Genomic DNA, 14,040 nt, shown 5'->3' with positions numbered 1-14,040 from the left:
TAGCCTACAAAGTACCTAGGACACCTTTAGGGAGTGGTGTCTCAAAAAGGCAGCATCCATTATTAAGGACCTCCAGCACTCAGGACGTGCCCTTTTCTCATTGTTACCATCAGGTAGGAGGTCCAGAAGCCTGAAGGCACACACTCAGCGATTCAGGAACAACTTCCTCCCCTCTGCCATCCAATTCCTAAATGGACATTGAACCCTTGAACACTATCTCACTTTTTTAATATATAGTATTTCCGTTTTTTTGCACAATTTAAAATCTATTTAATATACATATACTGTAATTGATTTACTTATTATTATTTTTTCTTCTATATTATCTATTACATTGAGCTCCTGCTGCTAAGTTAACAAATTTTACGACACATGCCAATGATAATAAACCTGATTCTGATTCCCTCTTAATTCTTCCTCGCCATGAATCTGTATAAATCTTTCTTGAACATTGTAAATTTATCCATTTATGAGAACATAAGACATGGGAAAAGAATTAGGCTCTGCAGCCCATCGAGCCGCTCCGCCATTCCATCATGACTGATTTACTATCCCTCTCAACCCCACTCTCCTGCTTTCTCCCCGTAACCTTTGACACTCCTATTAATCAAGAAAATATCAACCTCCACTTAAATAATCTCAATGACTTGGCCTCCACAGTGGCAATGAATTCCACAGATTCACCACCCTCTGGCTAAAGAAATTCCTCCTCATCTCTGTTCTAAATGGACATCCCAAAATTCTGAGGCTGTGGTCCTGGACACCCCCACTATAAGAAACATGTTTTCCACATCCATATCCACTCTATCTATAGGCCTTTCAATATTCAAAACATTTCAATGAGATCTCCCCTCAGTCTTCGAACCACCAGGGAGTAAAGGCCCGAGCCATCACTTTCATTCCCAGGATCATTCTCCTGAACCTCCTCTGGATCCTCTCCAACGCCAGCACATTGGTTCTTAGATAAGCCCAAAACTGCTTACAATACGCCAAGTGCGGTCTGACCAATTTTTTACCTCTACTCCTTCCTCTGGTAACTCATTCTATATATGCACTCCCCTTCCCCCATCCTGTGTTGAAATGGTTTCCCCTGAAGTTCTCTTTAAATCTTTCCCCCCTCACCTTAAATTGATGTTCTCTAGTATTAAGCATCCCTACCCTAAGGAAAAGGACTGTGACTGTTCAACTTATCCATGCCTCTCTTAACCTTAAAAACCTCTATAAAGTCACACCTAAGCTTCCTACACTGCAAGCAATAAAGTCACAGCTGTCCAGCCCTCCTGTCCAAGAAATAGCCTTGTGAATATTTTCTGCAACCTTTCTAGCTTAATGACATCCTTCCTTAATGGCATTAGTGAGGGACCAATTGATTTGAAGAGAGAGCGAGAGCTTCGCACAGGTTGGAGAGATGAATTTAAAAAAGGAGCATTTTGCAGGGCTCGGCAAATTAGCAGCAGACCAATAGATTTGTGATTCATTACCAGGAGCAAATAATAGTAAAGCAGGGTCAAAGCGGAACGGCCATTGTGTGAGTGGACCAGTATAGGAGTGGGAACTTCAGGCTTTGGCTCAAGAGGCTTCATTGAGGAGGCACAGGTAAGTAGCAGGTAAGGCTTTTGTAGTGGTTGAATAAAAAGTCACAAAATTACAGCTAAGTAAATAAAGAAGAGATGATGCAGGATCAGGTGATGTGCTGTAGCTGCATGATGTGGGAACTGGTGGTCACCATTGTGGTTCCCGGTGACCACATCTTCAGCAAGTGTTGGCTGCTTGAGGAACTCAGGCTCAAAGCTGATGACCTGGAATCTGAGCTTCAAACACTGCGGCACATCAGGGAGGGGGAGAGTCACCTGGATCCTCTGTTTCAGGAGGTAGTCACACCCATTAGATTAGCTGCCTCAAATTTGGTCTGTGGTCAGGGACAAGAGGGTGTGACTGTGAGTGAGGCGGGTAGTGGGATCCAAGGGACAATGCTGGAGGAGCCTCAGCCCTTGAGCTTCTCCAACAGGTCGGAGATTCTTGCTCCCTGTGTGGATGAGAGTGGGGGCTGTAGGAAGGATGAGCAACCTAACTGTGGCACTGTAGGTGCCATTCAAGAGGGGGAAAAAGAAGAGAAATGTAGTGGTAATTGGCGATAGTATAGTCAAGAAATAGACAGAGAAAAGTGTGGATAAAGATACAGAAAAAGTGCAGTATAAAAAAAGAGAAAAGTAAGAGTGGGGTAAAGAAAAGTCAAGTGCAATACAGAAAAAGATCACAAGATTTTACTTTACTTTATTGTCACCAAACGATTGATACTAGAGCATACAATCATCACAGCGATATTAGATTTTGCGCTTCACGCTCCCTGTCGAATTAAATATAATAAAAATTTAAATTATAAATCATAATTAGAAAACAGAAAAGGGAAAGTAAGGTATTGCAAGTCAGGTCCGGATATTTGGAAGGTATGGCCCAGATCCGGGTCAGGATCTGTTCAGCAGTCTTATCACAGTTGGAAAGAAGCTGTTCCCAAATCTGGCCGTATGTATCTTCATGCTCCTGAACCTTCTCCTGGAGGGAAGAGGGACAAAAAGTGTGTTGGCTAGGTGGGTTGTGTCCTTGATTATCCTGGCAGCACTGCTCTGACAGCGTGCAGTGTAAAGTGAGTCCAAGGATGGAAGATTGGTTTGTGTGATGTGCTGGGCTATGTTCACAATCTTCTGCAGCTTCTTCCGGTCTTGGACAAGACAACTTCCACACCAAGTTGTGATGCACCCTAGAAGAATGCTTTCTCCGGTGCACCTATAAAAATTAGTGAGGGTTTTAGGGGACAGGCCAAATTTCTTCAGCTTTCTCAGGAAGTAAAGGCACTGGTGGGCCTTCTCGGCAATGGACTCTGCTTGGTTAGACCAAATCAGGTCATTTGTGATATTCACCCCAAATAAAAGCACAATGAGTATAAGGACACTTTATTCAAATGCCTGTTGCATTTGAAATAAGGTTAGTGAACTTGTGGCACAAATCAGCACAAAGGGGTATGACTTAGTGGTCATTACAGAAACTTGGCTGCAGGGTGGAGAGCTTTGGGAATTAAATATTCAAGGTCATCAGGCAAGACGAATGGATAGGCAGGAAGATAAGGGAGGTGGGGCAGCACTCTTAGTTAAAGATGAGATCTGGGCGATAGTGAGAGGTGATATAAGATTGAAGGAGCAGAATGTTGAATCCGTCTGAGTAGAGATTAGAAATAGTAAAGGGAAAAAAATCACTGGTGGGAGCTGTCTATCGGCCACTGAATAATAACATTACAGCGGCATAGGCAATAAACAGAGAAATATCTGAGGTATGTAAGAATGGAGCAGCAGTCCTGTGTAATGAGACCGATAAAATTAGTAATCTTGTAGATAGGGATCCTCTTTGAAAGAGTGATCACAGTAAAATTGAGTTTCTCATAGAAAATGGAGGGTGCAATAGTTCGATTGAAAACCCTTGTATTATGCCTAAACAATGGATACCACAATGGGATCAGGGAGGGTTTGGCTAGTGTAGACTGGGAACATAGGCTATATGGTGGGACAGTTGAGGAACAGTAGAAGACTTTCAAGGCGATTTTCTATGGAGTTCAACAAAAGTACATTCCAGTTAAAAGCAAGGACCATAAGGGTGGGGAGAGCCAGACTTGGATAAATATGGAAATAAAAGAAGGCATCAAACAAGAAGGGGTCAATAACTTTACTGGGTGTTTTTTATAGGCTACCCAATCGTAACAGGGATATCGAGGAGCAGATAGGGAAACTGATCCTGGAAAGGTGAAATAATAACAGAGTTTTGTGTTGAGAGATTTTAATTTCCCAAATATCAATTGGCATCTCTCTAGAGCAAGGGGTTTAGATATGGTGGAGTTTGTTAGGTGTGTTCAGGAAGTTTTTTTGACACAATATGTAGAAAAGTCTACAAGAGGAAAGATAGTACTTGATTTGGTATTGGGAATTGAACCTGGTGAGGCGTCAGATCTCTCAGTGGGGGAGCATTTTGGAAATAGTGATCATAATTCTATCTCCTTTATAATAGCATTGGGAAGAGATAGGAACAGACAAGTTAGAAAAGAATTTAAGTGGAGTATGGGGAATTATCAGGCAGGAACCTGGAAGATTAAATTGGGAACAGATATTCTCAAGGAAAGGTAGGGAAGAAATGTGGCAAATGTACAGAGGATATTTGTGTAGAGTTCTGCATAGGTACGTTCCAATGAGACAGGGAAGTTATGGTAGGGTACAGGAACCATGGTGTACAAAGGCTGTAGTAAGTCTAGTCAAGAAGAAAAGAAAAGCTTATGAAAGGTTCAGAGAGCCAGGTAAAGTTATAGATCTAGAAGATTATAAGGCTAAGAGGAAGGAGCTTAAAAGGAAATTAGGAGAGCTAGAAGGGGCCATGAGAAGGCCTTGGCGGGCAGGATTAAAGAAAATCCCAAGGCATTCTACAAATATGTGAAGAGCATAAGACGTGAAAGAATAGGACCTATCAAGTGTGACAATGGGAAAGTGTGTATGGAACCGGAGGAAATAGCAGAGGTACTTAATACTTTACTTCCGTATTCACTATGGAAACGAATCTTGGTGATTGTAGTGATGTTCTTGCAGCGGACTGCAAAGCTTGAGCATGTAAATATTAAGGAAGAGGATGTGCTGGAACCTTTGGAAAGCATTAAGTTTGGTAAGTCACCAGGACCGGATGAGATATACCCCAGGCTATGGTGGGAGGCGAAGGAGGAGACTGCTGAGCCTCTGACAATGATCGTTGCATCATCAATGGGGATGGGAGAGGTTCCGGAGGATTGGAGGGCTGCGGATGTTGTTCTCTTATTCAAGAAAGGGAGTACAGATAGCCCAGGAAATTATAGACCAGTGAGTCTTACTTCAGTGGTTGGTAAGTTGATGGAAAAGATCCTGAGAGGCAGGATTTATGAACAGTTGGAGAGGTATAATGTGATTAGGAATAGTCAGCATGGCTTTGTCGCGGGCAGGTCGTTCCTTATGAGCCTGACTGAATTTTTTGAGGATGTGATTAAACACATTGATGAAGGAAGAGCAGTAGATGTAGTTTATATGGATTTCAGCAAGGCAGTTGATAAAGTACCCCATACAAGGCCCGTTGAGAAAGTAAGCAGGCATGGGATCCAAGGGGACATTGCTCTATCAATCCAGAACTGGCTTGCCCACAGAAGGCAAAGAGTGGTTGTAGACGAGCCATATTCTGAAGGCAGCTCGGTGACCACTAGTGTGCCTCAGGGATCTGTTCTGGGAACCTTACTCTTCGTGAGTATTAAAAATGACCTGGATAAAAAAAGTGGAGGGATGGGTTAGTAAGTTTGCTGATGACACAAAGGTTGGGGGTGTTGTGGATAGTGTGGAGGGCTGTCATTGGTTACAGCGGGACTTTGATAGGATGCAAAACTGGGCTGAGAAGCGGCAGATGGAGTTCAACCCAGATAAGTGTGACGTGGTTCGTTTTAGTAGCTCAAATATGATGGCAAGATATAGTATTAGAACATAGAACAGTACAGCACATCACAGGCCCTTCAGCCCACAATGTTGTGCCAACCCTTAAACCCTTCCTCCCATATAACCCCTCACCTTAAATTCCTCCATATACCTGTCTAGTAGTCTCCTAAATTTTACTAGTGTATCTACCTCCACCACTGACTCAGGCAGTGCATTCCACGCACCAACCACTCTGAGTGAAAAACCTTCCTCTAATATCCCCCTTGAACTTTCCTCCCCTTACCTTAAAGCCATGTCCTCTTGTACCGAGCAGTGGTGCCCTGAGAAAGAGGTGCTGGCTGTCCACATTATCTATTCCTCTTAATATCTTCTATCCCTCTATCATGTCTCCTCTCATCCTCCTTCTCTCCAAAGAATAAAGCCCTAGCCTCCTTAATCTCTGATATAACCATATAACAATTACAGCATGGAAACAGGCCATTTCGGCCCTTCTAGTCCGTGCTGAATGCTCTCACCTAGTCCCACTGACCCGCACTCAGCCCGTAACCCTCCATTCCTTTCCTGTCCATATACCTATCCAATTTTACTTTAAATGACAATACCGAATCTGCCTCTACCACTTCTACTGGAAGCTCGTTCCATACAGCTACCACTCTGAGTAAAGAAATTCCCCCTCATGTTACCCTTAAACTTTTGCCCACTAACTCTCAACTCATGTTCTCTTGTTTGAATCTCCCCTACTCAATGGAAAAAGCCTATCTATGTCAACTCTATCTATCCCCTTCATAATTTTAAATACCTCTATCAAGTCCCCCCTCAACCTTCTACGCTCCAAAGAATAAAGACCTAACTTGTTCAATCTTTCCCTATAACTTAGGTGCTGAAACCCAGGTAACGTTCTAGTAAATCTTCTCTGTACTCTCTCTATTTTGTTGACATCTTTCCTATAATTCGGTGACCAGAACTGTACACAATGCTCCAAATTTGGCCTTACCAATGCCTTGTACAATTTTAACATTACATCCCAACTCCTATACTCAATGCTCTGATTTATAAAGGCCAACATACTGAAAGCTTTCTTCACTACTCTATCCACATGAGATTCTACCTTCAGGGAACTATGCACCATTATTCCTAGATCACTCTGTTATACTGCATTCTTCAGTACCCTACCATTTACCATGTATGTTCTATTTGGATTATTCCTAGCAAAATGTAGCACCTCACACTTATCAGCATTAAACTCCATCTGCCATCGTTCAGCCCACTCTTCTAACTGGCCTAAATCTCTCTGCAAGCTTTGAAATCCTACTTCATTATCCACAACGCCACCTACCTTAGTATCATCTGCATACTTACTAATCCAATTTACCACCCCATTATCCAGATCATTAATTTATATGACAAACAACATTGGACCCAGTACAGATCCCTCAAGCACACCACTAGTCACCGGTTCATAATCCATACTCTCTAAACCAGGCAACACCCTGGTAAATCTTCTCTGTACCCCTTCCAATGCTTCCACATCCTTCCTATAGTGAGGCGACCAGAACTGGACACAGTACTCTTAGCGTGGTCTAACCAGAGTTTTATAGAGCTGCATCATTACATAGTGACTCTTAAACTCTATCCCTTGACTTATGAAAGCTAACACCCCATAAGCTTTCTTAACTACCCTATCTACCTGTGAGGCAACTTTCAGGGATCTATGGACATGTACCCCCAGATCCCTCTGCTCCTCCACACTACCAAGTATCCTGCCATTTACTTTGTACTCTGCCTTGGAGTTTGTCCTTCCAAAGTGTACCACCTCACATTTCTCCATGTTGAGCTCCACTTCTCAGCCCACTTCTGCATCCTATCAATGTCTCCCTGCAGTCTTCGACAATCCTCTACACTATCTACAACACCACCAACCTTTGTGTTGTCTGCAAACTTGCCAACCCACCCTTCTACTCCCACATCCAGGTTGTTAATAAAAATCACGTAAAGTAGAGGCCCCAGAACAGATCCTTGTGGGACACCACTAGTCAATGGTAAGACTCTTGGCAGTGTGGAGGATCAGAGGGATCTTGGGGTCCGAGTCCATAGCACGCTCAAAGCAGCTGCGCAGGTTGACTCTGTAGTTAAAACTGCATACTGTGCATTGGCCTTCATCAATCGTGGAACTGAATTTAGGAATCGAGAGGTAATGTTTAATAGGACCCTAGTCAGACCCCACTCAGAGTACTATGCTCGGTTCTGGTTGCCTCACTACAGGAAGGATGTGGAAACGGCAGAAAGGGTGCAGAAGAGACTTTTAAGAATGTTGCCTGGATTGGGAAGCATGCCTTATGAAAACAGGTTGAGTGAACTCGGCCTTTTCTCCTTGGAGCAACGGAGGATAAGAGGTCACCTGATAGAGGTGTATAAGATGATGAGAGGCATTGGTCGTGTGGATAATCAGGATAATCAGAGGCTTCTTCCCAGGGCTGAAATGGCTACCACAAGAGGGCACAGGTTTAAGGTGCTTGGAAGTAGGTACAGAGGAGATGTCAGGGGTAATTTTTTTCATGCAGGGAGTGTGTGGAATGGGCTGCCGGCAACGATGGTGGAGGCGGATACAATAGGGTCTTTTAAAAGACTTTTGGATAGGTACATTAAGCTTAGAAAAATAGAGGGCTATGGGTAACCCTAGTAATTTCTAAGGTCAGGACATGTTCGGCACAACTTTGTGGGCCGAAGGGCCCGTATTGGGCTGTAGGTTTTCTATGTTTTAAACTAAAAGATCGTGAGTCCAAAGTCACCAAGGGAAGTGGGAAACTGGAAGAGTGGGAAGACTAAAAAGCAACAAAGAACCACAAAGCGAGCAATAAAGAAAGGAAGATAAATTATGAAAATAAACTAGAGTTTATAATTATATGAAGCAGGAGAGGGTGGCTAAAGTGAAATCGGTCCCTTGGAGGATGAGAAGGGGAAATTGATATTGGATAAAGAGGAAATGGCAGAGGCTTTGAATGACTATTTTGTGTCGGTCTTCATGATGGAGGATACGTCTAAAATGCCAAAGAGAGATGTTATGGATGCGATGGGAGGTGAGGGCCTCGATACAATATCACTAAAGAGGTAATGCTGAGCAAACTTGTGGGCCTGAAGATAGATAAGTCCCCAGGTCCTGATGGAATGTATCCCAGGGTACTGAAAGAAATGGCAGAGGTTATAATAGAGGCTTTGGTGATAATTTACCAACATTATCTGGACTCGGGTAGACCCTGACAGATTTGAAGATGTCGAATGTTACACCACTGAAAAAGGATGTAGGCAAAAGGCAGGTAACTATAGGCCAATTAGCTTAACATCTGTAGTTGGGAAAATTCTTGAAGCTATTATTAAGAAGAAATAACAAGGCATCTGGAAAGAAATGGATCTGTCAAGCAGACGCAGCACGGATTCCGTAAAGGCACGTCCTGTTTGACTAATTTATTGGAGTTCTTTGAGGATATAATGAGCACAGTGGATGGGGGGGACAAATGGATGTTATTCACTTCGATTTCAACAAGACTTATCCATAAGTTAAGGAAGAATAGAGTTGGGGTGATGTATTAGTATGGATAGAGGATTGGTTAACTAATAGAAAGCAGAGAGTTGGGATACATGGGTATTAATCTGGTTGGCAATCATTGGTGAGCGGTGTGCCACAGGAGACAGTGCTGGGCCCAAAACTGTTCATGATATACATTAACGTTCTGGAAGAGAGGACTGAGTGTAGTGTATCTAAGTTTGCTGATGATACTAAATTTAGTGGAAAAGCAAATTGTGCAGAAAATATGGGTCATCTGCAGAGAGATATTAATAGGTTAAGTGAGTGGGCAAGGGTCTGACAGATGGAATACAATGTTGGTAAATGCAAGGGCATCCACTTTGGAAGGAAAAATGAAAAAGCAGATTATTATTAAATAGTAAAAATTTGCCACATGGTGCTTGTGCATTAATCACAAAAAGTTGTTTTGCAGGTACAGCAGGCTATCAGGCGGCAAATTGGCCTTCATTGCTGGAGGGATTGAATTTAAGAGCAGGGAGGTTATGCTGCAACTGTACAGGGTATAGGCAAGGCCGCACCTGAATGGCCTCCTTATCTGAGAAAGTAGAATATATTGGCTTTGGAGGCGGTGCAGCGGAGGTTCACCAGATTGATTCCCGAGATGAGGAGGTTAGTCTATGAGGGGAGATTGAGTTGCCTGGGACTGTACTTGCTGGAATTCAGAAGAATGAGAAACATATAAAATTATGAAAGAGATAGATAAGATAGGGGCAGGAAAGTTGTTTCCACTGATTGGTGAGAGTAGATCTAGGGGACATAGCCCAAGATTTGAGGGAAAAGGTTTAGGATGGAGATGAGGAAGAGCTGCTTTTCCCAGGGAATGGTGAATCTATGGAATTCTCTGCCCAATGAAGCAGTAGACAAGGTTGGATAGATTTTTGCATAGTAGGGGGATTAAGGGTTATGGGGAAAAGGCAGGTAGATGGAGATGAGTCTATGGCCAGATCAGCCATGATCTTACTGAATGGTGGAGCAGGTTCGATGGGCCAGATGGCCTCCTCCTGATCCTATTTCTTATGTTCTGATAGCTGGGTGACCAGAACCGTGCCTGATGCTCCAAATGAAGCCTTGTACAGCTGTAAGATGACGTTCTACCTGCTTTCCCCAGTGTCCTGACTGATGAAGGGAAGTATGTTAGATTATTTCTTTTCCAACCTGTCTGCTAGTGTCTTCACTTTCAGAGAACCAGATACTTGTATCTCTAGGTCTCTTTGTTTTACAACATTCTCCAGGTCCCTGTTTTTACTTTGCAAATCCTGCCCTGGTTTAACTTCTCAAAATGAAGCACTTAGCACTTGTCAGAGTTAAATTCCGTCATTGATTGATTGATTTAAAGGTATAGCACAGTATAGCCCTTTCCAGTCCTTCAAAATGCACCACCTAGCAAACCCAGATTAACCCCAGCCAAACCACGTGACAATTCACCTTGCAAACACGAGGAAATCTGCAGATGCTGGAAATTCAAACAACACACACAAAATGCTGGTGGAACACAGCAGGCCAGGCAGCATCTATAGGAAGAAGCACTGTCGATGTTTCGGGCCGAGACCCTTCATCAGGACAAAGTCCTGAGTCCTGATGAGTCCTGACGAAGGGTCTCAGCCCGAAACGTCAACAGTGCTTCTTCCTAAAGATGCTGCCTGGCCTGCTGTGTTCCACCAGCATTTTGTGTGTGTTGTGACAATTCACATTGACCAATTAGCCTACATCTTTGGACCATAGGAGGGAAACTGGTGCACCTAGAGGAAACCCACATGTTCATGGGAAGGACTTACAAACGTCTTACAAATGACACTGGAATTGAACTCTGAACTCCAAACTGTGGCACCCATTCCTTCTCCCACTATCCCAGTTGATCTCAGTATACAGAATACGGTAGATGATCTTGCAGCACATTTAAAAATTCACAGGTATGACATTGTGAGTTGCGGTTGAAAGAAAATTATAGATGGGAGCTTAACATCTTTGGATACACATTGTGTTAAAATGGTAGGCAGGTAGGCAGAGGGGGTGAGGTGGATCTGTTGACAAAAAATGAAATCAAATCCTTAGGAAGAGATGACATAGGATCTGTAGATTTAGAATATCCGTGAATAAAGTTTAAAAAAACTGCAAGAGTAGAAAGACCCTGATGGGAGTTAGATACAGGCCTCCAAACAGTAGCCAGGATGTGGGCTGCAAATGACGGGGGAGAGAAAACACATGTCAAAGGGACAATGTTGCAATAATCATGGGGAACTTCAATATGCATGTAAATTGTGAAAATCAGGCCATAGGAGGAAGGGACAAAGTACTCAGCCAAGAGGTTGGAGGGAATGAAGAAAGTAGGTTTGGGAGTGAACTGACTGACCCGCATTTTGTCTTAGCATTCCAGAGGGATGTGGTGATGGTGAACACCCAGGAGAGATGAGTTAACATTTCACATACTAATATAGCTGCAGACACAGTCCCTAATCTCTGCTGCCTGACAGTGGGCATGAGACCATCACAGCAGATGGAGAGGATGTATCCTATAGTGGGGGAGTCTAGGAGCAGAGGACACATCCCCAGAACAGAACGCCCATTTAGAAGGGGAATGAGGAGGAATTTCTTTAGCTTGAGTGTGGTGAATGTGTGGGATTCATTGCCCTAGATGGCTGTGGAGGCCAAGACTTTACGTATACTTAGACAATAGACAATAGGTGCAGAAGTAGACCATTCGGCCCCTCGAGTCTGCACCGCCATTCTGAGATCATGGCTGATCATTCACTATCAATACCCAGACCCTGTCTTGTCCCCATATCCCTTGATTCCCCTATCCATCAGATATCTATCTAGGTCCTTCTTGAAAGCATCCAGGGAATTGGCCTCCACCGTCTTCCGAGGCAGTGCATTCCACACCTCCACAACTCTCTGGGAGAAGAAGCTCTTCCTCAACTCTGTTTTAAATAACTGACCTCTTATTCTCAATCCATGCCCTCTGGTACTGGACTCTCCCAACATCTGGCCCATATTTCCTGCCTCAGTCCTATCAAATCCTTTAATTATCTTAAACGTTTCAATCAGATCCCCTCTCAATCTCCTCAATTCCAGCATTTTCAAGCCCAATCTCTCCAATCTCTCTGCGTAAGACAGCCCTGCCATCCCAGGAATCAACCTAGTGAATCTACGCTGCACTTCCTCAATTGCCAGAATGTCCTTCCTTAAACCTGGAGACCAAAACTGTACACAATATTCCAGGTGTGGTCTCACCAGGGCCCTGTACAAATGCAAAAGAACATCCTTGCTCTTGTATTCAATTCCCCTTGTAACAAAGGCCAACATTCCATTTGCCCTCTTCACTGCCTGTTGCACTTGCTCATTCACCTTCATTGACTGGTGAACTAGGACTCCTAGGTCTCTTTGCATTTCTCCCTTACCTAACTCGACACCGTTCAGACAATACTCTGCCCTCTTGTTCCTGCTTCCAAAGTGGATAACTTCACATTTATTCACATTGAATGACATCTGCCAAGTATCTGCCCACTCTCCCAGCCTATCCAAGTCTCCTAACGTCCTCTTCGCATGTCACACTGCCACCCAGTTTAGTATCGTCAGCAAACTTGCTGATATAGTTTTCAATGCCCTCATCTAAATCGTTGACATAAATCGTAAAGAGCTGTGGTCCCAATACAGAGCCCTGTGGTACCCCACTAGTCACCTCCAGCCAGTCCGAGAAACACCCATTCATGCTACCCTTTGCTTTCTATCTGCCAACCAGTTTCCTATCCATGTTGAAACCCTGCCCCCAATGCCATGAGCTCTGATTTTACTCACCAATCTCCTATGTGGTACCTTATCGAATGCTTTCTGAAAATCTAGGTACACAACATCCACTGGCTTACCCTCGTTTAACATTCTTGTTACACCCTCAAAAAACTCCAACAGATTAGTCAAGCATGATTTGCCCTTGGTAAATCCACGCTGGCTCGGCCTAATCCTATTACTGCCATCAAGATGTGCCACTATTTCGTCCTTAATAATGGACTCGAGCATCTTCCCCATGACTGACGTTAAGCTAACAGGGCGATAGTTCTCCGTTTTCTCCTTCCCTCCCTTCTTGAAAAGTGGGATAACATTAGCCACTCTCCAATCTTCAGGAACTGATCCTGAATCTAAGGAACATTGGAAAATGATTACCAATGCATCCGCAATTTCCTGAGCCACCTCTTTTAGAACCCTCGGATGCAGACCATCTGGACCCGGGGATTTATCAGCCTTCAGTCCTACCAGTCTACTCATCACAGATTCTTTCCTAATGTCAATCTGTCTCAATTCCTCTGATATCTTATGACCCTGGCCCATCCATACATCTGGGAGATTGCTTGTGTCCTCCCTGGTGAAGACAGATCTAAAGTACGCATTAAATTCTGTTGCCATTTCCCTGTTTCCCAAAACAATTTCTCCCTATTCATTCTTCAAGGGGCCAACATTGTTCTTAACTATCTTCTTTCTCTTCACATAGCTAAAAAAGCTTTTGCTATCCCCTTTTATATTCCTGGCTAGACTGAGCTCATACCTGATTTTTTCTCTCCGTATTGCTTTTTTAGTTAAGATCTGCTGTTCCTTAAAACTTTCCACTCATCTTAGCCCTGTCATACTTCTTTTTCTTTAATGCTATACAATCTCTGACTTCCTTTGTCAACCACTGTGGCCCCTTCCCCCTCTTTGAATCCTTCCTTCTCATTGGAATGAACTGCTTTTGCATCTTTTGTATTATGCCCAAGAATATCTGCCACTGCTGATCCACTGTCTTTCCTGCCAGGGCATCTGCCCATTTAACTTTGGCCAGCTCTTCCCTCATGGCTCCGTAGTCTCTTTTATTTAATTGCAACACTGACACCTCTGATCTGCCCTTATCCCTCTCAAGGCAGAGGTTGATAGATTCTTGATTGGGACATGACGGGATAGAGAGAGAAGGTAGGAGATTGGGGCTAAGAGGGAAAATGGATCAGC

General features: G+C 43.5%; 1 protein-coding gene across 9 annotated transcripts in view; it reads right to left on the bottom strand.

The window, feature by feature from the left end:
• The window catches only part of masp1 (MBL associated serine protease 1), a 404,010-nt gene that overhangs the window by 163,463 nt on the left and 226,507 nt on the right, over window positions 1–14,040 (bottom strand). Inside the window, exon 11 of one of the 9 annotated variants that reach the window (XM_059990915.1) lies at window positions 18–2,784. The exons of 7 other annotated variants lie outside the window; for them this stretch is intronic. In XM_059990915.1, the coding sequence (XP_059846898.1) occupies window positions 2,759–2,784 (26 nt within the window). In that variant the 3' untranslated portion in view covers window positions 18–2,758. Of the gene's footprint in view, window positions 1–17; window positions 2,785–14,040 lie in introns of those variants that run through there. One more of the 9 variants, XM_059990926.1, reaches the window with a different exon arrangement.

Source organism: Hypanus sabinus, chromosome 2 (genome assembly GCF_030144855.1).
Source record: "Hypanus sabinus isolate sHypSab1 chromosome 2, sHypSab1.hap1, whole genome shotgun sequence".
NCBI classification, from domain to species: Eukaryota; Metazoa; Chordata; class Chondrichthyes; order Myliobatiformes; family Dasyatidae; genus Hypanus; species Hypanus sabinus.
Note: the sequence above shows the minus strand (reverse complement) of the source record. Positions and strands in the feature narration are given on the sequence as shown.